This window comes from Megalobrama amblycephala, linkage group LG8, assembly GCF_018812025.1.
Source record: "Megalobrama amblycephala isolate DHTTF-2021 linkage group LG8, ASM1881202v1, whole genome shotgun sequence".
Taxonomy (NCBI): domain Eukaryota; kingdom Metazoa; phylum Chordata; class Actinopteri; order Cypriniformes; family Xenocyprididae; genus Megalobrama; species Megalobrama amblycephala.
The window spans coordinates 32,019,331-32,045,201 of NC_063051.1; the positions used below are offsets into that span (position 1 = coordinate 32,019,331).

Genomic DNA, 25,871 nt, shown 5'->3' on the forward strand with positions numbered 1-25,871 from the left:
AATTAATGCTCATCAAAAATTCATTTACAAAAATAATTTTATCTTACTTTACTGATCTCTCCAATTAATTTAACCTCATCTCAGAGCCTGTCCTATGCCTCTGATGATTGTCAGCTAGTTATTAAAATGAAGCAGTGCTATCATAAATGAGGTCAATCATTAACTAATGGTCATAACATCAAACCATTATTACTCGTCTTCCAGGAAAACAACATAATAAGGACCTGAAGTGCTTCTTTTTTTAACCCATCAGATCAAACAGCACTATAAAATTTAGCTGATAAAAACTTGCAATGAATAAAAAACAGTGCAAAAACACAATCCTTAAGAATTAAAATACATTGTCCAGCTCAACGCACTTATAATTGATTCTCGAAGGCAACATTCAGGTAATATATATGAAAAATGAAAAACAGATGAAACCCTGTATTACAAAAGGCACTTTTTTCCCCACAAGATAGATAGATAGATAGATAGATATCAATTAATAAATTCCCTGAGAATCAAACCTATGACCTTGGTGTTGTCAGTGTCATGCACTACAGCACTGCATAAATGTTGACATAAATGCAGAAGTAACAAAGAAACAAACCGCTCATCTTTGTGCTTTGAGTCTGACCATGTCTTTTAGAATAGATGCCAGATTGTCATGCTGCAGCCAATCAGGAGACTTGCTTCATAGGAAGGACCATGGGAAGGACCAGTGTTTTCGTTAAAGTGTAGCGAACCTCAGGCATCTGCTTGAAACGCTGAAAAGTTTGGGAGCTCACTGCTCTATTCACCTTTGTCAAAATAGAGTTTATGTCCTTATTCCTGCCAGAAAAAGAGATACAAATTAGTTACATGAGTAGGTCGTCCAACACTAAAACATTAGTGTTTACAAATGCAATGTGGCCATATGCATTCCCAAACTTAGATGGTGATTTGACTGATCAGACCACAATGTGTTTTCAAGATGCATTGCACTACTTTTGATAAACTCAGCCAAACCGGATGGTAACACCAAGAGCAAATAGGGCCTTTTATTCACACACTCTAAAAAACGCTAGGTTAAGCCTGTTGGGTCATATTTTTGGGTTATTTTTTCCATGGTTGGGTAGTTTTTGTGTAACCCAGCTGTTGGGTTAGAGGCTGGTCAATCTCACTGACAGTTGAAACAATACACTCCTCCCCACCCGCTCTCTGACGCAACAACTCAGCGGTGTCTTTTCTACAGCAGCCCAGCTGTTGGGTTACACAGAGCGCGAGCCTTTTGCATCCTCGTCAGGACAGCAGATCTGAACTTCAGTAAAATAAAGGTTTGTATACATTTTATTTTGTCTATAAAGTCTTTACAGGTCCTCTTGCAGGATGGAAATGTCTTTTTCCTTGAATAAACCGATTTTTATTCAGTTTTATTCACCCATCACTGGCTCAGATTTCAGCACACCGCTGCAATTACGACAGGAATATATGTGAAAATAGAAGAAACCTAATCGAAGCATGCACTTAACTCACCTTGGACAGCCATCTTCCAGCTGCTTGCAGAGCTCCTGGATAAAGGCAGACCCATTTTTTACATGGCGGTAAGATTTGCAGTGCTCCACTGATGCTATTCCAATGAGGAAATCAGCACTTTTAGGGATACTCTGTAATGCTGCCATATGAGAATCCTCCTCAATTGTTCCTTCTTCTGTGGTGCTCTCATGTCCATCGGCCATCCACAAACCTTGCTGGGCCTTATTACCCTGACAGGCCTGAATGAAGAAAAGCTTGGGCTTGCCATGCTAGTGTGAGACATTCAGCAAAAGGCTGTGTGAGTTCACAGATCGGAACTTGGTTTCCATCTATTCCCAGAACAGACCCTTTCTCTCCATGGGAGAGGACGCAGCAGACAAAAGTCTCCACACTCTCCATTTGAGAGTGATCCCTCTCTGCAAACTCCTTTATCACATTTCGAATATCCTTTTCTTGCAAATCATCCCGCACCTCAACTATCCCCCACCTATAAAGTCAGAATCACGTTATAAAGTCAGAATTGCGAGATATAAATTCACAATCATGAGATATAAAGTCATAATTGTGAGATATAAAGTTGCAATTTATGAGAAAAAGGTCAGTCTTTTTTTCCTAAGAATTGATAAAGTCAGAATTTGAAAGTCAGGATTTTATATCTCGCCATTGTCGGAGAAAAAAGTCAGAATTGCAAGAAAAAAAGTACTGTGAGTTTATATCTTGCAATTGTGTTTATAACACGCAATTGTAAGTTTATGTTAAAACTGTGAAATTTAAATAGATTTATGTTAAATGCCCTCCTTATGCCGCTTCTCACATGTCTGACTCTGTCCAGTTCGTCTTCCAGATGCTGGTTATTTTGGTTCAGCGCCTCCATCATGGTCTTCAGCTCAGTGCATTTGTCCTCCAGTGAATCATGCTCTGACTGCGCTGCAACTCTCCACACCTGAAACTCTTTCTACAGGAGCCTGATCATAACATCCCATCACATACAAATACAATACCAACACAGAAAAATATATGTCAACACATACATGTGCATAGTCTATTGAGTTGAGATATTTGCATAATTTTCACTCACACACATGACACACAAGACTGTCTGTCTTTTCTATCCTCAAAGATTTACATCGAAAAAAGGCCCACCATTTATCTCTCTGCAGATCCCGCATGGCCTTCTTGGGGTCTTTTTGGAGATCAGCTGTTTCTCTCTATAACATCATAAACAAAAACATCATAAACATTGTGATGTATGAGTGAAACAGCTTCTCTAATGAGGAAAAAAATGTGATTTTGTTTACGACTGGTGTGATCTCATGTGAGTGACAGGTTGCCCCGCCCTCATGCCAGTGCACACGTCAGCAGAGAAGAAATGTTGTTGCAAAAGAAAGAGGAAGACACTTCAATTAAAGGGACTTTATGTAAGAATTTTACTGTATTTATCGTTTTTTTATTGCCAACATGTGAACAGCTTGTAACGAAACTTGAAAAACAAGATCTTCCCAGACTTCCTATAAAAGCCATGTAGACTGATTTTTATGTGAAAGTCGCTGGCTGCAGTTCACTTAATGGCCACCAGTGTCTCTAATGACAAGGCTTTCTGAATTCTACATATATTTTATACATTTAAAATGATGTCCACAGATAAATATTTATAACAAACAGTGCAATACAGTATTCAAAAAAAAGGTCAGTTTTTATTTTATGGTGCTTTACGAAATATTCTAAAAAAAAATAAATAAATAAATAAAAATAAGCCATTCATTATTTATAATTCATTGTTCTAAGCAATGAATGAAAAGGACAAGGCACAGAATTAACTTAATTATGGAAGTCCAAAGAGGTCATCCATATTTTTTTCTGTCTCGTTTTAATACAACTTCATTTTTTCGTGTTCGATTTAAAAGTGGTTTCTTCCTACCGTAGTGGCTAAAAATTATGTCCAGAGGGTTTTTTATTAAATGTTTTTTATGACCCTCTAAGTTCGAATAAATCTTCAAAATATAAGGAAAATATTTTATATTTTTTAAAAGTGCCCTAGAACACTATTTCACGAGATGTAATATAAGTCTAAGGTGTCCCCAGAATGTATCTGTGAAGTTTCAGCTCAAAATTTTTTATCATACAATATTTTAACTGCCTATTTTGGGGCATAATTAAATAATTAAATGCTTGCGCTCCCCGCCCCCAAGCTGGCAAGAGTCGTAACTCCATAATACATTGTATAAACAATAGAATAAGTTCCACACAGCTCTCTCAAAATGGATCTTTATAAAGTGTTTGTGATGCTGCATATCAGATCACGTAAGTATGGTTATTATTTTTATGGATGTTTACATTTGATTCTGAATGAGTTTAATAGTAAGCTATGCTCTGTGGCTAACGGGGCTAAAGCTAAAATTACACAGTGTTGGAGAGATTTATAAAGAATGAAGACGCCTTTATACAGACTGCAAGCGTTTAAAAATTAAAATAACAAAATGGCTCTGGTCTCCGTGAATACAGTAAGAAACAATGGTAACTTTAACCACATTAGCAGTACATTAGCAACATGCTAACAAAACATTTAGAAAGACAATTTAACAAATATCACTAAAAATATCATGATATCATGGATCACGTCAGTTATTATCACTCTATCTGCCATTTTTCACTATTGTCCTTGCTTGCTTACCTGCATAACATCTGATGATTCGGCTGTGCAGCTCCAGACGTTAATACTGGCTTGTCTAATGCCTTGAACATGGGCTGGCATATGCAAAAGTTGGGGGCGTACATATTAATGATCCTGACTGTTGCGTCACAGTCAGTGTTATGTTGAGATACGCCTGTTTTTCATGCATTAGATTTACATAAGAAGGAGGAAACAATGGTGTTTGAGACTCACTGTATGTCATTTCCATGTACAGAACTCTAATTATTTAACTATGCCAAGGTAAATTCAATTTTCAATTCTAGGGCACCTTTAAATATTTTAGATATGAGGAAAGAACAAAACACTAAACTTGATTAAAGGATTAGTCCACTTTCAAATAAAATTTTCCTGATAATTTACTCACCCCCATGTCATCCAAGATGTTCATGTCTTTCTTTCTTCAGTCGAAAAGAAATTAAGGTTTTTTTAAGAAAACATTCCAGGATTATTCTCCTTATAGTGGACTTCAATGGTCTCCAAACGGCTGAAGGTCAAAATTACAGTTTCAGTGCAGCTTCAAAGGGCTTTAAACGATACCAGACAAGGAATAAGAGTCTTATCTACTGAAACGATCGGTCATTTTCGGAAAAAAATACAACTGTATATGCTTTATAAACACAAATGATCGCCTTGCACGTGCTTCTGCTTTCCGTATTCTTCAAAAAGCTTACACTGTATGTCCTACGCGGAAGCACGTGCAAGGCGATCATTTGTGTTTATAAAGCATATACAGTGGTGTGACAGTGGTGACTGATTTTTAATTTTTTTGCATTTTTGTCACAGTTTAATGTTTCAGATCATCAAACAAATTTAAATATTAATCATAGATAACACAAGTAAACACAACAAGCAATTTTTAAATGAAGGTTTTTATTATGAAGGGAAAACAAAATCCAAACCCACATGGCCCTGTGTGAAAAAGTGCTTGCCCCCTATACCTAATAACTGGTTGGGCCACCGTCTAGCAGCAACAACTGAAATCAAGCGTTTGTGATAACTTGCAATGAGTCTGTTACAGCGCTGTGGAGGAATTTTGGCCCACTCATCTTTGCAGAATTGTTGTAATTGAGTGGAGGGTTTTTGAGCATGAACCGCCTTTTTAAGGTCATGCCACAGCATCTCAATAGGATTGAGGTCAGGACTTTGACTAGGCCACTCCAAGGTCTTCATTTTGTTTTTCTTCAGTTATTCAGAGGTGGACTTGCTGGTGTGTTTTGGATCATTGTTCTGCTGCAGAACCCAAGTTAGCTTCAGCTTGAGGTCACAAACAGATGGCCGGTCCTTCAAGATTTTTTGGTAGACAGCAGAATTCATGGTTACATTTATCACAGCAAGTCTTCCAGATCCTGAAGCAGCAAAACAGACCCAGACCATCACACTACCACCACCATATTTTACTCTTGGTATATGTTCTTTTTATGAAATGCTGTGTTACTGTTACACCAGACGTAATGGGACACACACCTTCCAAAAATTCAACTTTTGTCTCGTCAGTCCAAAGAGTATTTTCCCAAAAGTCTTGGGGAACATCAAGATGTTTTCTGGCAAAACTAAGATGAGCCTTTATGTTCTTTTTGCTCAGCAGCGGTTTTCATCTTGGAACCCTGCCATGCAGACCATTTTTGCCCAGTCTCCTTATGGTGGAGTCATGAACACTGACCTTTACTGAGGCAAGGGAGGCCTGCAGTTCTTTGGATGTTGTTGTGGGGTCTTTTGTGACCTCTTGGATGAGTCGTCGCTGTGCTCTTGGGGTAATTTTGGTCGGCCGGCCACTCCTGGGAAGCTTCACTACTGTTCCATGTTTTCGCCATTTGTGGATAGTGGCTCTCACTGTGGTTTGCTGGAGTCCTAAAGCTTTATAAATGGCTTTATAACCTTTTCCAGACTAATAGATCTCAATTACTTTCTTTCTCATTTGTTTCTGAATTTCTTTGGATCTCAACATGATGTGTAGCTTTTGAGGATCTTTTGGTCTACTTCACTTTGTCAAGCAGGTCCTATTTAAGTGATTTCTTGATTGTGAACAGGTGTGGCAGTAATCAGGCCTGGGTGTGGCTAGAGAAACTGAACTCAGGTGTGATAAACCACAACTAAGTTATGTTTTAACGGGGGGATGGGGCAAGCACTTTTTCAGACCACTGTACATGTGTGAGCAAAATATATTGTCGCTAGTATAGCTTAGTGATTAAAAAATCTGGGCTGTCAAGGAAAAATGTGTAAAAATTCTGCTCAACCAGGGATTTTAGAACTTTTTGATGCCATAGCTTAGCAAATAGTATGATGGTCCTCTTGTGAGGGACCACCTTTCTAAAATATAAAGGCATTATATACAGTATTGGTGAAAGTTACTTTTAAAAGTAAGGCATTACAATGTTGCATTACTTAGTTACTTGTTACATTGTGTGTTACATTACTTTTGCATTACTTTTTCTCACCTGGGCTGGACTTGCTTGTTTGTTTTTTAATTTGGTAAATTTTAAGGCCCTTTCACATCAAAAGTGACATGAATAAGCCTAAAGTGGAAGGAAATGCATATTTACGCCTATACTGTAGAGGGCGCAGCTCAAACAAACCTTTCAGCTGTGCTAAAATTCAAGAAGAATAGGATCCAGAAGAACACTCATCTTTCTAATTTCTAAGGTCTCTGCAGAACAAAAGTGGGCGTTTCTGTATGTTTGGGTGTTTTCAAACTGGTGGGTGTTTATATATCATGCAATGAAAATGATCCCCTTCACCCGACCCCACCCCTATACCCTACCCACACTCTGACGTGGGCAAATCAAGTAACGCTCTCAAAAACGTCCCTCTGTTTATGGCCTCGCCCATCAAACATTAATGTCCTGCAGAGACCTGTACTTGCTAATTTCAGCAAAGACAATGATTAATAAAGTGAGATTAAATACATAAAGTATATTTGTGCAATTTAATATAGTTTATTACAGGTTTGCGTAACATTCTGAGATTGCATTTCACTGTTTTTATTCATTGTGAGTAATACTGAATGTTTTTGTGCAAGTGAGATGAGTAAATGCATGTTCACATTTAGTCTAGAACTACAATAACCATCATGTTCACACAGCGCACACAACACCTCTGCACTTTACTTCTCTCAACATGGGGACAGGAGAGCTGTCAGTCAATAAATCTGAAAAAGTAACTTGCGTTACTTTACTAGTTACTTGAAAATGTAATCTGATTATGTAACTCAAGTTACTTGTGATGAGTTACCCCAACACTGATTATATATTTGCATACTTATATTCTGTGACATATACTGTATATAGTGTGTTGGGAGAATGTACAATACCCCATTGAAGCAGGAGGACACTGCAGTTTCCGCATGACCAAACACATGGTTTTCTTGAACCACTGCTGGAACCTTAACCAGACGGTTTAAATTTAGAAATTTGTTAGTATTTGTTAGAAATGGCTCTTATTAATTGGATCAAACTCATTGTTTTTCTCACCTGGCTGAGGTCTTCCAGCAGGACTCTGAGAGCACTTCGACTGATGGAGCCCCTGTCGCTCTCCTGATTCCCACTGTAGCTCTCAGCCAGTCGGAACAGAGCTGCAGAGACACACAAGACTCTGAACACTGAACCATGATCCTAATAATCTTTAATACTGAAAGCTAGACAGAATCAGAATAAGAGATAAAAATCAAGTGAATGTGGAACAGACCCCTCTGTTTAGCTGAGAGAGTGTCTCCACAGAGGGTGATCAGCGCGGCCTCCACTGACCTGAGCAGGATAACACTGGTTTTCTCTCTAAAAGAAAGCAAGCTTAAAGGGTTAGTTCACCTAAAAATGAAAATTCTGTCATTAATTACTCACCCTCATACTGTTCCACACCCGTAAGACCTTCGTTAATCTTCAGAACACAAATTAAGATATTTTAGTTGAAATCCGATAGCTCCGTGAGGCCTGCATAGGGAGCAATGACATTTCCTCTCTCAAGATCCATAAAGATACTAAAAACATATTTAAATCGGTTCATATGAGTACAGGGATTCAATATTAATATTATAAAGCTACAAGAATATTTGTGGAGTGCCAAAAAAACAAAATAATGACTTATTTAGTGATGGCCGATTTCAAAACACTGCTTTATGAAGCATCGGAGCATAAATGAATCAGTGTGTCGAATCATGATTCAGATTGCATGTCAATCTGCCAACGGCTGAAATCATGTGACTTTGGCGCTCCGAACAGCAGATTCGATACACTGATTCATCTGTGCTCTGATGCTTCCTGAAGCAGTGTTTTGAAATCGAATTGAGATTAACGAAGGTCTTAGGGTGTGGAACGGCATGAGGGTAAGTAATAAATGGCAGAATTTTCATTTTTTGGTGAACTAACCCTTTAAATTACATATGCATAAATACAAAAATAGACTATATAATGTTGAATCAGTAGTCACCCCTCACCTGTCAAACAGTTTAAAGAGAAGTCTGGAGGTTTGATCTGTGGCTTCAGTTCTGCCTGACCAGGAAGTTCATGTGAAATGCTCTGGAATAGTTCTTCTAGAAGCTGCTGTACATCTTCTTGAGCAAGACTAATCATTGGTTCCCCAGAACATAAAGTATTTAAAACTGGGCGCAAATCCTGCAGTGACACCTAGGTGCACTGGAGTTTGAAAAATTGATACATAATAAGTGTATGAGAGTATGTAATGTTATATAAAAGCATCCTGCTGTGTTCACACAAAAAAGTTAAACACAGAAAAACTTACTCTGACATAGTTTTTGTAATGAGTGAAGCTTTAGAGCAGCTCGATACACTGCAGGACGAACCTCATTCAGCCCTTCTGTGGGAGCAATACAAGAAATAACACATGAACAGACCACAAAAGAGAGTGCTGACTGTAATTTAGTGCAAAACACAACTGGTTTCAAGAAATTGATGGGATTTTGATTAATAAGCGTACTTTAAAAATATAATATGGCACTGACCTGAATTTGTATCAATATACATAAAAGAAGATACCCACACAGAAAGAGATTCCATTGTAAACACACACATAATGTGTGTGTATATATATATATATATTAATAATAACATTATTATTTACAGATCCTCCCTTTATTATTCTTACATACTTACACAAAAAATTTTCTGCCATTTTCATCCTGAATTAATGTAAAAAGGGACAAACTTATCAATGATATCCACATCCATAACAGTTCGTTGTTCAATAAAACCCTGCTTATGGAGACAAAAATTAAAATGTCATTGACTAACCATGTAAAACAAAAATGACTTTTATTACAATAGTGATTAATTTAATTTTCAACTACATTGTTTTCTTTTTCTTTTTTTTTTAAATTAAAAAAAAAATTCATAGATTAACCTAGCATGGAAAATAACCTTGGCTAAATAGTCAGCATATCAAATGTAACCACGTTTTTTTTTTTTTTTTTTTTTTTTTTTTACTGAAAAAACTGAATAAAAGAATGAAAAATAAAACTACTCATAGAAAAATTAGCTTGACCTCCTGAGGCAGACTGTCAACATTTTCCTAAAGGTTAGTAAATGTTTTTATTGACAATTTACACAAGTCGACCCAACATAAGGTTAGGCAACCCAGAATATCTGGCAACCCCACACTCAGTGCTGCAAACAGGGTTGCCAGGTTTTCACAACAAACCCCGCCTAAATGTTACTCAAAACTAGCCCAATCGCGTTTCAGGGGGTCTCCCAGTAAAAATCGCGTTCAGGGGGGTAAAATCCGCGTTTTGGTAGCGGTTTCCCTGGTAAAATTTGCATTACAGGGTCTAAATATCACGTTATTTGGGTCGCTTAAACCCGCGGAAATTAAAAGCAACCCGCGCCAAAACTGTTGAAGTGGCGGAAAAACCGCGGACTTGGCAACACTGCGAGGGAAACCATCATCTGACAACAAGGTCAGTGTTTTACTTTAAAATGTAAACGTAACATAACATAACTTCAAGCGTGTATGCTAATATTATTGCAAATTATATCGACGTTTGTACGTTTTGTATAAATGTGATTTAAGTGGTGCAGATAGCTGAAGTGTTGTATTAAAGGAAAAAAGCAAATCAAATATGAACCGCATATATTTGATTCGGTTCCTCAAAGAATCGTGAACCGAACGAAGTAATTTTAGTTATAAGTTACAAGTTATAATAAATGTCAAATAAGTATTATGTTTATATTTATAGCATATCTATATCGCACTGCGGATGAATCGATTGAAGGGCCATTCCACCGAATGGGTGACATTTGCTTGTTGTAACTCTTCAAAATTAAAACAATTTTTTTAAAAATCTTTTTTCAACACTGAATCTAATAATACACACATTTAACTGTTCAAAATGTTTATTGGTCAATCTCAGGCAACTTTATTTAATTTTTTACAAGGTTTCAAAGCAGAAGATGGATGCATGTTTTCTCAGTCCTGTTACCAAAACTCATGTGCTGTTTAAAAAGCATGTTTAAAAGCATGTCAATTAACGTTAATTCCTTTGTGTTCACCTCAAGAAAGTGTTTATTTTGAAGAAATGGTTGGTTATTTGTTCAAATAATTTATATTTGTGTCAAAAAAAAAAAAATCACTTTATATTAAGGCAAGGTGTATTTTAATAAAAAATGCAAAACAATTTTTTTCATTTAAAAGACAGAAGCTTCAAGCTTATAATTTTTTTAATAATTTAATTTATTTAACAATTGTGAAAATAATGGATCAAACAAAACTGATAAAAACAGTGGTTTAACTTTATTTTTTTTTAGAAAAATATATACATTTATTAACAGGAATAAACCCTGGGTAACAGGAATGAGTGTCCATACGTGTGTGCATGTGTGTGAGAAAGAGAGTGTGTACACGGCCGTGTGTGCATGTGTGTGAGTGAGATTTCTGTGTTGAAGGGCTGTGCTGTGTGCTAGTAGTACATCACAGTGTAGGAGGTGGAAAGAGAAAGAAGGAGAGCGAGGAGAAGAGAGAGGGGGGAGAGGGAGGGAAGGAAAGACAAAAAAAGGGTGTGTTTCACTCCTTCCCTTGCAGCATGCCATGGGTGTGTGTTTCTGGCACCTGCATAGTATAGGTTCTCTCCATCTTCTACAAAAGATAAGAAAGAGAAAGACAAAAAGATTAAGTCACTTCGTGGTGGACTGGCTCCCTGCAAGTATGGCATTCACACTGTAAAAATAATCCTAAAAATCTACAATTTAAGTAATTTCAACTGTAAAACTCATGATACTGGTGAATAGTATTATAGCAACTAATATTCACACAATTAAATCAACAAAACAGATGACTCTACTCATTCCTGTTACTTTTACTCACTCCTGTTCCCTTTCGATACTTCACTCGTACTGCGTATGGGGGAAAGGTCTCCTTTTTCCCCGTTACTGAAGCCTTTTTCAATAACGCAGTGTAACTGCATCGTCATTGGTTCACTCATAGACAAGTTGTTGAACCAATGACGGCGCGGCATAGCTGCGCGACCTATGGCGACAGAGCGTGCGAATATTCCCGCCGAAATGGGCGGGGTTTAGGGCTATATAAGCAGGCGTTTCGCCATAGGATTTCAGTTCTCTCTCCTTCAGCGACGACTTCACATCGCTCCTCGCTGATCTCCGGCTGAAGCCTTCACCACCTGGAAGAAGCTCGCCTGGAAAGAAGCTCTCGCCGCCGTCGAAGAGGCGCCCGCAGCGGACTGCTGAGCTCGCCGAGGAAGAAGCGCCGGTGCCCTCGTCGACTGCCGCCTCGAGCGCCGTCTCGAGCCGCCCACTTCCCGCTTCCGGCCGCCTGCCAGCCCGTCTCCTGCCGCCATCCGGCGCGCCTAAAAGAGCGATTTTCCCGCGGTTTATTGCTGCTCTAAAAGAGCTTTCCAACAGCGGTTTTCACCGCTCTAGCGGCCCTCGCCGCTCTAAAAGAGCCCCTCAAACGCCGTTTTCACTCGTGTGGCACATGCAGAGCCCCTCTGCATGACGACGACGGACACGGTGAGTGCGTCGGCTGCCTGGGCAGACCCCATGCAGAGGCCGCTCTCACCGGGACCTCGTGTTCTCACATGAGTTTCGCCTCTCTGCGCTCGCGGATCGCCTTCTTCAGTGAAGGCGATCTCGCCGCTCGCGCCCTCCCGTCTTCTTCCTCCCGCGAGCCGGCTAGGAAGAGACAGCGGGGCAGAGCGGCCCAGCGCATGGAGTTGGATGACGTCACGCCGGTTTCCCCGCGTGCCTCACCCACTCCCCCGAGAGAGCGGTCCCCCATCCTGTTCTCCCGCCCTGAGCTGCGTCCCTCGGCAGATGCGAGCGACCTCATCTCTTTTGGCGGTTCTGAGGACGAGCCGCTTGATGACTTCATGTCTCTCGCGGCCTCTGAAACCGAAGGTTGGGCCGGTTGATTCTGACCCCGCCCGCCTTCCCTCGCTGGAGCCCATTGACTGCAAGCCGGGTATGGATGCCGAGCTCTTCCGCATCCTCTCGAAAGCAGTAGAGGTTTTGGACCTCGAATGGGCTCCGCCAGAGGAGCCATCACGGAGCAGGCTCGATGAGTGGTTCCTGCCGGGTTCCCACCAGGCCCTTCGTCGACGCGCCGCACCGTTTTTCCCAGAGGTTCACAATGAGCTGATGAAGTCGTGGCGCGCCCCGTATTCTGCCCGCCTATGTACTACGCATTATTCAGCTCTCACCTCTGTGGATGGCTCTGAAGAGAAGGGTTACGAGCATCTACCGCCCCTGGACGAAGCGGTGGCGGCTCACCTCTGTCCCCCCACGGCTGTGGGTTAGAAAACTAAGAGGGCCCTTCCATCCAAGCCCTGCAGGACCACTTCTGCCCTGGCTGGCAGAGCATATATGTCCGCGGGCCAGGCTGCCTCAGCACTGCACACCATGGCTATTCTCCAGGTGTTTCAAGCGAAGCTCCTCCGTTCTCTGGATGAGTCCGGCGTCGATGCACCTGCCTTCCGTGACCTCCGCAGCGCCACTGACTTAGCCCTGCGTGCCACAAAGGCCACAGCTCAGGCCATTGGACGATCCATGGCCAGCCTGGTCGTGCTTGAGCGCCATTTGTGGCTCAACCTGACCGAGATTAAGGAGATGGACAAGACGGCCTTTTTGGATGCCCCGGTCTCTCCTTCTGGTCTCTTCGGGCCAGCAGTAGAGGGCTTTACGGAGCGTTTTACTGCAGCACAAAAGTCGTCTCAGGCTATGCGACACTTCCTGCCTAAACGCTCTAGCTCCACGTCTGCTTCCAGCCGCCCCAAGTCTGCGCCGGCTCAGCAGAACAAACCTGCCCCCTCTACCTCTCAGGCAGCACCACCCAAGGAACAGCGCCATCGTAAGCGCTCCTCCTTCCCGAGGCAACGTCAGGGACCCCGGCCTAAGATTACGCTGGACCCGACGCCTCCTAAGCCCTCCTGATGTTTTAGGAAAGAAGAGGATGGGGCAAAGTCTCGCCACGGCCGGACCACCCCAAAAGCTCTTTCGTTCCACCCCCCTCCACCTCGTTCAGCTCCAGGCGTGGGAGATATGTTCAGTGTTGTGCTAACTGGGCCCAGTGCTGCGTCCATGCAAAACGCCATTCTTATGGCGAACACTATGAATATTCTACCTTCTCTAAGAAAGAGCGAAGTTCCTCTTCCACTCTCTCCGGTGCACGGGCCCCCGATTGGCGGACCCGTCACCCGATACCATTCAGCCCCTTGTCACGCGGGCCGAGGCCTGGCGGGCCATCCCCGGAGTGTCAAGCTGGGTTCTGGGAAGCCATAAGTCGAGGCTACTCGCTTCAGTTCGCCCGAAGGCCCCCGCGCTTCAGCGGGGTGCTTCAGACTTCAGTCAACACGGACGACGTTCATGTCCTCCGAGCCGAAGTCATGTCTCTTCTGAGGAAAGGAGCTATAGAAATAGTCTCCCCCTCAGAGAGCAATTCGGGGTTCTACAGCCGTTATTTTCTAGTTCCCAAAAAAGATGGCGGTCTCAGACCCATCTTAGATCTCAGGCTCTTGAACCTCTCCCTCATTGAGACGGAAGTTCAAGATGCTAACGCTGAAGCAGATCCTCGCGCAGGTTTGCCCCGGGGACTGGTTCTGCTCGCTGGACCTGAAATATGCATACTTTCACATCCAGATAGCCCCCATCACAGGCGATTCTTGAGATTCGCGTTCGAGGGTGTGGCTTACCAATATACGGTCCTTCCATTCGGACTGTCCCTAGCTCCTCGCACTTTTACCAAGTGCATGAACGCGGCGCTTTCCCCACTGAGACAGATGGGAATCCGGGTTCTCAATTACCTCAACGACTGGCTCATCCTAGCCCAGTCACGAGCCGAGCTGGAGCATCACAGATCCGAGTTACTCAGCCACTTGGAGTGCCTGGGTCTCAGGGTCAACTTTGCCAAGAGCTCACTGCTCCCCAGCCAGCGTATAACGTTCCTGGGTGCGGTTTTCGACTCAGTCCTGTATGACGGCTGTAGTCTCTCCAGAGCGCGCTCTGGCCTATTCAGCAGCTCGCGGCATCGGTCAGGAACAGAGCCTATTTCCCTCTGAAGTTTTTCCAGAGGATGCTAGGGCTGATGGCTTCCGCCTCCCCGGTTCTGCAGCTCGGCCTTCTTCGGATGCGGCCTCTGCAGTACTGGTTGAAGTTCCGGGTCCCTCCTCACGCCTGGCGGCACGGCCGCCTGCGACTCAGGGTCAATCAGGCCTGTTTGGCAGCTCTGAAACCCTGGATGAACCCTGTATGGTTCAGCCAAGGGGTACCCCTACAGGCGGTGTCCAGAAGGACGGTGCTCTCAACGGATGCGTCCAACACAGGTTGGGGCGCTCTTTGCGAGGGCAGACCGGCCTTCGGCTTGTGGTCTCACGAGGAATGCCATCTGCACATCAACTGCCTCGAGATGTTGGCAGTGATTCGAGCCCTTCATGCGTTCCAGGCACACCTGACAGGGCGCCACGTCTTAGTCCAGTCGGACAGCATGACAGTGGTGTCATACATAAATCACCAGGGCGGTCTTTCGTCCAGCCGCTTATGCGCTCTGGCGAAGCGTCTTCTGGAATGGGCATCACCGAGGTTTCAGTCGCTCAGGGCGACTCACATACCCGGGAAGAACAAACTTGGGAGCAGACATGCTATCTCGGAGCAATGTCCCCTCAGACGAGTGGATGCTCCACCCCCAGACGGTTCTCATGATCTGGGAGTTCTTCGGAAAGGCAGAGGTAGACCTCTTCGCTTCAGAAGGCAACTCTCACTGCCCAATTTATTTCTCGAAGGAGGAAGATGCGCTGGCCCATGTCTGGCCCAGCACCCTCCTTTACGCTTTTCCCCCGATCGCTCTGATCCCACAGGTCATCAGACGAATCAGGGAAGACAAGCACAGAGTCCTCCTGGTGGCCCCGCTCTGGAGGAGCCAAGTTTGGTCCTCAGAGCTGTTCAGGCTTTCCACAAAAGCTCCGTGGCCGATCCCCCTGAGACGGGACCTCCTCTCTCAGGCGAACAGGACGATTTGGCATCCCCAGCCAGAACTCTGGGCTCTGCACCTCTGGTCCCTCGACGGGAGCCTGCTAACCTCCCCGGGGACGTGCTGAATACCATTTCTCAGGCGAGAGCTCCTGTCCACGAGACGCCTCTGCGCCCAGAAATGGTCGGTCTTTGTTGACTGGTGTTCTACACGCAACATAGACCCAGTGGAGTGTGACGTATCTCCGATACTGTCTTTTCTCCAGGAGCGTTTGAATCTGGGTCGCACCCCTTCAACGCTCAAAGTTTACGTAGCAGCCATTGCAGCGTTTCACGCTCCTATTGCTGGCCAGTCAGTGGGACGAAACAACCTCGTGGTGCGTTTCTTGAGAGGTTCTAGGCGATTAAATCCTCCTTCGTCCTCTCACTGTTCCCACCTGGGACCTCTCTTTGGTCCTCAGAGCTCTTAAAGGGCCTCCCTTTGAGCCACTGTGTTCAGCTGACCTCAGGCCCCTGACGCTCAAAACCGCTCTGCTACTTGCACTAGCATCGGTTAAGCGAGTTGGTGACTTGCAGGCCCTCTCCGTGAGCCCTGCATGCCTTGAGTTCGGGCCCAACGACTCCAAAGTCGTTTTGAAACCTAGGCATGGCTACGTCCCTAAGGTGCTCTCGACTCCATTCAGAGCACAGGTTATTTCCCTCTCAGCGCTTCCTCCCTCGTCGGACGAGCGAGAGCTGGAACTACTCTGCCCTGTCAGGGCATTAAGGACCTACGTTGATCGATCACAGCCTTTTCGGCAATCTGATCAGCTCTTTATCTGCTTTGGTGGCCGCACCAAGGGGTCTTCGGTCTCAAAGCAACGTCTTTCGCGTTGGATAGTTCGACGCTATTGCTCTTTGTTACTCCTCTATGGGCCTTGACTGCCCCATAGGAGTTAGAGCTCACTCTACTAGAGGAATGGCTTCCTCTTGGGCCTGGTCTAGTGGAGTTTCGATTAAAGACATCTGTGAGGCAGCCGGCTGGTCCTCGCCGTCCACTTTTGTCAGATTTTATCATTTGGACGTCCCGACCTTACAAGCTCGGGTCCTCTCGGTATGATCCAGCGGCCTCTATCGAGCTCCGCTTCATGCCACTCTGGGAGTTAACTCCCTTTTTGTAGTGTAACGAGGGTTCGACGGCTCCGGCCTTCTCACTTGTCCTCTGGTTCCCTCACGGTGCCCAAGACAAGTCCAGTCGTTCCCTGCCGTGGCACGGCGCGGTTGAATTCGTTCCCCATACGCAGTACGAGTGAAGAATCGAAAGGGAACGTACTCGGTTACTAACGTAACCTCGGTTCCCTGAGATACGGAACGAGTACTGCGTTACATGCCGTGCCACGAGGCTGCGGCTTCAGTGTCGTCGCTTCAGTCGAATGACCTGAAATCCTATGGTGAAACGCCCGCTTATATAGCCCTAAACCCCACCCATTTCGGCGGGAATATTCGCGCGCTCTGTCGCCATAGGTCGCGCAGCTATGCCGCGCCGTCATTGGTTCAACAACTTGTCTATGAGTGAACCAATGACGATGCAGTTACACTGCGTTATTGAAAAAGGCTTCAGTAACGGGGAAAAAGGAGACCTTTCCCCCATACGCAGTACTCGTTCCGTATCTCAGGGAACCGAGGTTACGTTAGTAACCGAGTACGTTATTTTTCATATGAGTAACAGGACTGAAAGTAACAGGATTGAGTTTTTAAGCAAAAAATTATCAAATACATGACAAATGGCCACATGGCATACATGCTAATAGCATGAGGACACTGAGCAAATACTAGTGACTTACCTAAAGGTTGTTACGGGTGGCTGGTAGAGAGATGAGGCAGATACGGATTTCCACAATAATAGACACTTTACTTCAAACAATGGCAATGAACAATAGACAGACACCTTAACAAAACAGAGAACGGACAAGGAGTGCAGGGAGTGAGTGCATTATAAAGGGAGTGCAGATAATAGAGTCCAGGTGCAGGTGATCCGTGATGATGAGGAACTGACGAGGGAAGTGAGTGCAGGTGACGAAACAGGAGGATCATGGGAAATGGAGTCCAGGGAAACACGGGATCTGTGACATTACCCCCCCCTCCCAGTAGGCGCGTCCTCGCGCCGTAGATGTAACAACCGGGAGGGGGGCGGGCGCCCTGGAGACCTCAAGCTGGTGCAGGGGGAGGAGCCGACTGGAGTGGAGGTCTCCAGGGCAGGTTCAAAAGCCATGGCGGGTCAGGGGCTGAAGGCAGCCATGGCGGGTCAGGGGCTGAAGGCAGCCATGGCGGGTCAGGTGCAGCGGGCAGCCATGGCGGGTCAGGGACCGAAGGCTTCATGCCGTCGTGCCCAGGCGGCGCTGAAGGACCGGCGGGAGATGGCGGAACCAGCGGCTCCGCCGACCGAAGCGCAGCCGGGGCTCCAGAAGGCCGCAGTAGGAGACAGGTGACAGACAACAAAGTGAACACTGGGGGGAGTGAGGAGGCCAACTGGAGCTGAGGGACGGAGGGACGGAGCGAAGACGGAGGAGTGCAGTCCAGAAGTGAGGGCAGGCTGACGAGGGACCAAGGTGTGAACGGGGGCAGGATGGAGACTGGTGACACTGGTGGACTGATGGGCAACGGTGGAGCAGAGGGAGGTTGGAGCCGGGGTGAAGGTAATCGCCCAGAGGTCCGAGGTGGAGATCTGGGCGAGGGGGCTTGAGGTGGAGGTGCAGTGAAGACACAAATGGACGGAGGTGGGAGAGGGAGGCAGGGAGGGAAAACAGTCTTAGGGTTGTATGTTTCAACAACAAAGTCCATAATAGGAGCAGCTGGCTCGGCGGCGGCTGGAGCGGCTGGCTCGGCGGCGGCTGGAGCTGAGGGTTCGGCGGCGGCTGGAGCTGAGGGCTCGGCGGCGGCTGGCACTGCTTGCTCGGCGGCGGAGACTGGCGCTGCTTGCTCGGCGGCGGAGACTGGCGCTGCTTGCTCGGCGGCGGAGACTGGCGCTGCTTGCTCGGCGGCGGAGACTGGAGAACTTGGCTCGGCGGAGACTGGAGAACTTGGCTCGGCGGAGACTGGAGAACTTGGCTCGGCGGAGACTGGAGAACTTGGCTCGGCGGAGACTGGAGATGCAGGCTCGGCGGAGACTGGAGATAGCGGCTCAGTCAAAAAGTCCATAAGCCAGACCGCATCATTGGGCGGCTTGTGTGAGGCTGTAAGTGGTGTCCAGTCCATCCCCTCAAACATAATTAAAATGCCCGTAGGAACAGGAGAGAGCTCGGTTGCTGAGACTGGAGAGGGCTCAGCAGCAGGCTTGGAGAGGGCTAGAACGGGCTCTGGAGAGACAGGAGCGGGCTCTGGAGAGACTGGAGCGGGCTCTGGAGAGACTGGAGCGGGCTCTGGAGAGACTGCCGCGGCTTGCTTCCTCCTCCTCCGCTTTCGGGACCCAGTTGAGGAGTGTGGGTTCCGTGTTGAACAGGCAGGAAGTTCGCTGGAGGGGTATACGGAGGAAGACGGACTGGCCCGGCCAGCCGTGTTTCTGGATGGACTGGAGACATACACTGATCCTGAACCTCATCCACGAAGAATTTGGAGCCATTTAACCACAAAATAAAATTGATTGTTTCACTTAAGGAGAAACGATAATCAGGTTCATCAAAACGGATAGTGTTGTCGTCCAGTCCATCCAGAAACAGGGAGATTAAACATGCTTCAGGCCAGTCAGACAAGAAAGCAAGCTCAACGAACTCCTCCACATACCTCTCCAGCGAACGACCCACCTGTAGGAGCCCGATGAGGCGATCGCCGGTTGTCAGAAGAGTGAGAGGCGTTGGAGGAGCAGGAGCCAGGGAGCCGGGGAAAGTCTCCATTTTTTTTTTTTTTTTTTTGTGGAAATCCAGTCATTTTTAGGTCCGTTCTTCTGTTACGGGTGGCTGGTAGAGAGATGAGGCAGATACGGATTTCCACAATAATAGACACTTTACTTCAAACAATGGCAATGAACAATAGACAGACACCTTAACAAAACAGAGAACGGACAAGGAGTGCAGGGAGTGAGTGCATTATAAAGGGAGTGCAGATAATAGAGTCCAGGTGCAGGTGATCCGTGATGATGAGGAACTGACGAGGGAAGTGAGTGCAGGTGACGAAACAGGAGGATCATGGGAAATGGAGTCCAGGGAAACACGGGATCTGTGACAAAGGTAATATTTTTTAAAATAAACAAATAACATCTAAGAAATAATTTAGGTAACAGGACAGTACGTTGAGATTGACCCTCTCATTCATAGTTACAATTTCATCAAATATACAGAAATTAAAATGAAAGGACTTTTGGTCTTCTCATGGCCTGCATAAGATCCAGATGATGCAGCTTCCTGTTGAAAATGTGTCATGTGGCATGTTCCTGAAAGATTTTAATGATTATAAGTTTTTTAGAGCTATTTTTTTAGGGGAAATGTGTGAGGGTAACAGGACTGAGTGAAAACCTGGGGACACGACTAAAATGTGTATTTTATATAACATATTATGAATTTCTTATGAAATTTCTTTTTGTTTAGCATAGATGGTATATGGAGTAACACAACAATGCGAAAATAATACGTTTTACATTTCATTACTTTATATTTCTGAAAGATTTTAATGATTTATATATTATGGCAAAACATTTCATGTTAAAATCAAAAATAAAAAAAAAAAAATTTAGACAAAAACAGGTTTAGATAGCGGGGACATTTAACAAATGCTATTTTTTTAGTATTCTAGGTAGTTTTTAATAATTTTTTTAATTCAGCGCTGTGCAGCACAGCAAAAATACTCGGCGCGTATATTGCACTTAACGCACCGCTTGGAACGCACTGCAGTCCGCGTAGTGTGATCCGTTAATGGGCACAGTGCGCACTGCAAACAGGACGTTAGTGCGTGTTCGCCTTTGCACAACTCTTAATCCGAGGAATAAATCGTTATTTTGGGGGTCGTGGGCTATGGGAATTTTAGAGTTAATTTTCATGCATATTTATACATAAAATGTCCTGGGGACATAAATGGCACCGATTCGGTGGAATGGCCCTTAAAATATTATTGCTCACCTGAACGCTGCAACATGAAATTGTTTCCTTGTGTAAATTTAAAACTTGCGTGCACAAGCTGCCACTTACTTGGTTTGTGTTACTTGTTGTTAATAATATATGAACTGAGCTTTTATTTCACTTTGTTCATGTCAGCACTATTGGCCATTATTAGGTTATTGACTCTTTGTAACTTTGTGTTATTGTATTGCATGTTTCTTCTTTGCTTTGAAGTGAATATGAACAATGTACTGTACTGAAGATGCTCTGAAATGAACTAATATCCATGTTTTTTCTTCTTTTCTCCAGTTCATAAGTGTTGATTTTGTACAATGGATGAAACATTCATTCAAAGAATTAAACAAAATAAAGTCTTCCTCATAGGCACTTTAAATGTAGATGCCGAGATCATCTTGCAGCATGTGCAGGAGGCTGAACTTGTTACTCGGCGTGACTACAATAACCTCCAGGATATTCATCAAAAAGAGAAAAGAGTCATCGAGCTACTTGACAAACTCATGGGAAAGGGGAACGAAACGTGTCGCCAATTCATAGAGCTTTTAAGAAAGGAAAGTGTATTAGAAAATTTTCCAATGTTAAGGAATCATGCCATTCTTGATTCTCCATTCCATCCTATGCGTGAGGTGACGTTCATATTTGACACACATATATATTTAAGTTGCTGTAAATGCTGCAGTCAAGTATGTTCTGTATCACTGATGTGTGTATTTGTGCTTTTATTTCAGGTCTCTCAGTATAAAATAGCACAAATTCCACGTGGTGTCTGCGTAATCATCAATAATGTAAATTTTAAGAACATGAGTGAAAGAAGGGGATCAGATGAGGACCAAAGTTTGTTTTTTAAACATTTTTTGTATTTTATTTAGTTAGCATTAGATATTTTGGTAACACTTTATTTTACAGTGTCCTTGTTACATAGTAGTTACTATAGTACTAACTATACATTATGCATAATTACATGCGACTAACCCTAAACCAAAGCCTATAGTAAGTAGTACCTGTTGTTAATTAACATTACTCAGTACTATATTACACTGTAACAAGGACACCTTAAAATAAAGTGTAATATTTTAAGTTATACCATGGTCTGTCTAAATACTCAATTCTGATTGGCTGAAAGGTGTTTAATGCACTGGTAGTTCCAGTTAGTTTAATCACCGTTCTATATTAATGAGGAGGTAACATCGCTGTTTTTAAAGTAATTATACTCATATTCATAGTAGAGAGATGCTGCACAGACGCAGGTAATTCACACACATCTCTCTTTCTCTCTTAATAATTAATTCAAATAAATGCTATATTTCATTCAAATAAATGTAACTGCTTCGTATTTATCTCAGTGTGTGATTTAAAGTGGGCAGAATGCTAGATCTAACAAGCCGCAACTGATGTCATCCAGTCAAATATTGTGCTGCAAACATCAGTAACAGCTTTAACTTGTCAATGCTGGTAAACGACCATGGTATAAGCAGGATAATCCACGGCTAGCTGTGAGTTAAACTATTTGAATGCACTCCGCAGAGGCAACCTCTGCTTCACGTCGGGTGTTTTTTTGCCTCCACGTCATGCATTAAAATCATTTAATGCACAGTTAGCTGTGGATTATCTCTTACTTATTTAACTTATTGTGTAAAGTAAACTATTAAAAAATAATCTGAGAAAGAAAAGAATTAGATTTGTTTTAATAATTCAGAATATTTATATAGATGAATGGATGCTATGGAAGCTTGTTTCTGCCACAGAATTAAAAAAAATAAAGGATAATTGCAACTTTTTATCTCACAATTCTGACCTTTTTACTTGCAATTTTGAAGTATTTTCTCAGAATTTTGTGATATAATCTCGCAATTGCGTGTTATAAAGTCAGAATTATGTGATATAAACTTGCAATTGTGTGATATATAGTCAGAATTGTGAGTTATAAAGTCAGAATTGTGAGTTATAAAGTCAAAATTGTGAGATATAAAGTCAGAATTGTGTGATATAAAATTGCAATTATGTTATAAAGTCAAAATTGTGTGATATAAATTAGAAATTGCGAGTTATAAAGTCAGAATTGCATGATATAAAGTTGCAATTGCATGTTATAAAGTCAAAATTGTGTGATATAAAGTCAGAATTGCGTGATATAAAGTTGAAATTGTGTGATTTTTTTTTCTCTCAGAATTATGAGTTTATATCACAATTCTGAATTTATAACTCGCAACTGCAACATTATATCACACAATAATGAGAAAAAAGGTTGCAGTTGTGAGATAAAAAGTCGCAATTACCTTTTTTTACTTTTTATTCAGTGGCAGAAACAAGCTTCCATAAATTGCTCATATTCTCTCTTTTCCACCCCAGAGTATCTTACCAGAGTTTTCCGCTGGCTGGGGTTTGTGGTGGTGGAGCACAGAAATAAAACTGCAGCTGAAATGAAGAATCTCCTCGAGGAGCTGGGGAAGACAGTAGATGGAGACTGCTTTGTATGCTGTGTCCTCTCCCATGGCGTACAAGAAGGAGTCTGTGGAAGCGATGATGGTGTTGTTTCTGTTGATGAAATACGGGAGCCTTTCAATGGCATTACCTGCAAAAATCTTGCCGGCAAGCCCAAACTGTTTTTTATACAGGCATGTCGTGGCAGAAAACATCAAGATCCTGTGGAAGTCCAAGCGGATGCTCCAGAAGATGGAGCGTCAGCGATGGAGGTGGATGGTGATGATTTTGATATCACAATCCCGTCTGAGTCGGATTTCCTCATTGCCAGGTCAACCACTGATGGTCACGTTTCTTTTAGAAATCAAAAAGAGGGCTCCTGGTTTATTCAGTCCCTTTGCCGAAACCTAGAGGAACTTTGTCCACTGTAAGTTTTTAAGATTTCAGCAGTTTTATGTTTATTGTGAAAATTTAAGTATACAAATTAGAGAAAATGATAAAGTTAAATAATGTGTACTGAAATCAATAACGCACAAAATCAGAACTATATGTACTATCAAAAAAGACATTTATTTATTTATTTATTTATTTATTGTTCCCAGGGGTAAAGACATCCTGGAAATTCTGGTTTGTGTGAATAATGATGTTAGCCATCAGGGGATACAGAGCAAACAAATGCCTGTCCATGAAGTCGCCATGAGGAAGAAACTGATCCTGCGGCCGGTGAACCACTGAAAGCTCCTACATATGTGAAGCCATAGCTTGATATGTCATTTTTTTAATAGGATCATTTAAAGGGAAATCTCAAACAAGTTTAAACAGCACATTTACTTTGAGGATGTTTTTAAAGGACGATTTTTAAAAAAAAATCAGGACCAAAATTGTTTACTTCAGGGATCCATGAGCCATTTGAGATCAGTTTGATTTTCCAAGTTTTATAAGTAACTTTCAATAAGCTGCGGTTAATTATTTAATTTTTGCCAGATATGTTTTACACATTTCTTTATATAAAATATTTATAATTTTTCTTTTCTGTACTTTCTATATTCGATACAATTACACTCTTCCAATTATTTCATAATAAAATAACCTTTAAATATGGTGTATTACTGCATGTAAAAATGGAATGATATATTACTCAGAGTCACCTGAAAGTCACAGAAACATGCCATCAGGTAGTATGAAAGGAACAGTATAGCAAAATATTAATCATATGCTGCTGATACTATATGATATGAATGATACTGCTTTCACCTGTTGCTCTCCCTGAGGAAAATTGTAAGAGTGGCATAGTCATACGTTTTTTTGATAGCAAAATATTTTGTTATTTGTTATATTATTTTGTTCATGTTGTAATCCAAAACCCTTTTGCTGCTATTGAGGTTGGATATAAGGTTAAGGACAAGTTGTAAAAACATGTAGCTATGTACACAAGTTCTCACTTTGGTGCTTTTCCATTCCATGGTACGGCTCAGTACGGTTCCCTTAAAGGATTAGATCACTTTAAAAATGAAAATTACCCCATGATTTACTCACCCTCAAGCCATCCTAGATGTATATGACTTTCTTCTTTTTAGAAAAAATTAGACTAATCCATATTTAACACATGTAACTTTCTGCTTAAGTTGAATACGGAAGGCGGTCTGGTGGAAGCTAGATATTTTACTTTATAACGTGTTAAATATGGATACTTTTCTTACATAAACACATTGCTTCGCTTCAGAAGGCCTTTATTAGCTCCCCGGAGCAGCGTGGAGTACGTTTATGGTGGATGGTGGCACTTTCTTGAGTTTCAAACAGGTGGTTTCCATGCACTGCCATTATAAAGCTTAGGAGCATCAGGTTGATTATTAATATAACTCCGATTGTGTTCATCAGAAAGAAGAAAGTCATATGCATCTAGGATGGCTTGAGGGTGAGTAAATCATGGGGTAATTTTCATTTTAAAAGTGAACTAATCCTTTAAATAGAACCACCTCAGTTGAGGTTCCAAGCGAGCCGTACCAATACTAAAATGTGACGAGTAAACACTGCAGATCACTGATTGGTCAGAGAGAATCGTCACTACCAGTGTCATTGGATTTGCGACACGACACCAAACCTGCTAGATTCAAATAGTCAGCAACAGCCATGCATTTGTTCACACAACCTTTTTAAACGACTTGCTTTAAACGACAATCACATGCAACTTGAAAAAATAAATGGTTGTATCGTGGTCAGTAGACGAGGTGCAGACATTCCTCTCGTTGGTAGCCGAGTAGCAGATCCACGGAAGTAGAGGCGGTGTCATGAGAAATCGAGTCTCTCCCGCTATTGCACTACATTGTATGATGTTTATTACATTAAGTGCACAAACAACATGCTTGAAATATAAAATGAATGCCTATGTATTGCATAATAAAACAAACTGGAAACCCAATCATGCCTAAAAATGTATTTTTTATAAGGATTGTTGCAACATACTATGTTCTGTTACATTAATTTAATATTAATTTTACACAGTGATAGCAATATGGTATTGTATATAATATTACTATTATAAATTTTTAATGAATTAATAGTCATGCTAAGTACACACAAACATTAATTTGAAACATGTAAATAAGGAACTATATTGGAGGCAAAAAACATACCTAATATAAGCTAAGTTTGCATCAGAATGTATCAAAATTCATTAATGTCTTTAATCAGCAATCACCTGGTACAGTCATGGAAATGTACTGGTATATAATAAAATAATTTTATAGTTTTTTTTTTTTT

At 42.7% G+C, this 25,871-nt stretch overlaps 1 protein-coding gene and 1 pseudogene across 1 annotated transcript; one reads left to right on the forward strand and one right to left on the reverse strand.

The window, feature by feature from the left end:
- Nucleotides 1-91: 91 nt before the first annotated feature.
- Nucleotides 92-12,517, reverse strand: LOC125273270 (annotated as a pseudogene).
- LOC125274319 (caspase-8-like) lies at nucleotides 9,892-24,642 on the forward strand. Its single transcript, XM_048200588.1, has 5 exons — nucleotides 9,892-10,091; nucleotides 20,982-21,316; nucleotides 21,419-21,524; nucleotides 23,040-23,538; nucleotides 23,714-24,642. The coding sequence occupies exons 2-5, from the start codon at nucleotides 21,005-21,007 to the stop codon at nucleotides 23,844-23,846; spliced, it is 1,050 nt and encodes a 349-aa protein (XP_048056545.1). The 5' UTR covers nucleotides 9,892-10,091; nucleotides 20,982-21,004; the 3' UTR covers nucleotides 23,847-24,642.
- Nucleotides 24,643-25,871: the final 1,229 nt, after the last annotated feature.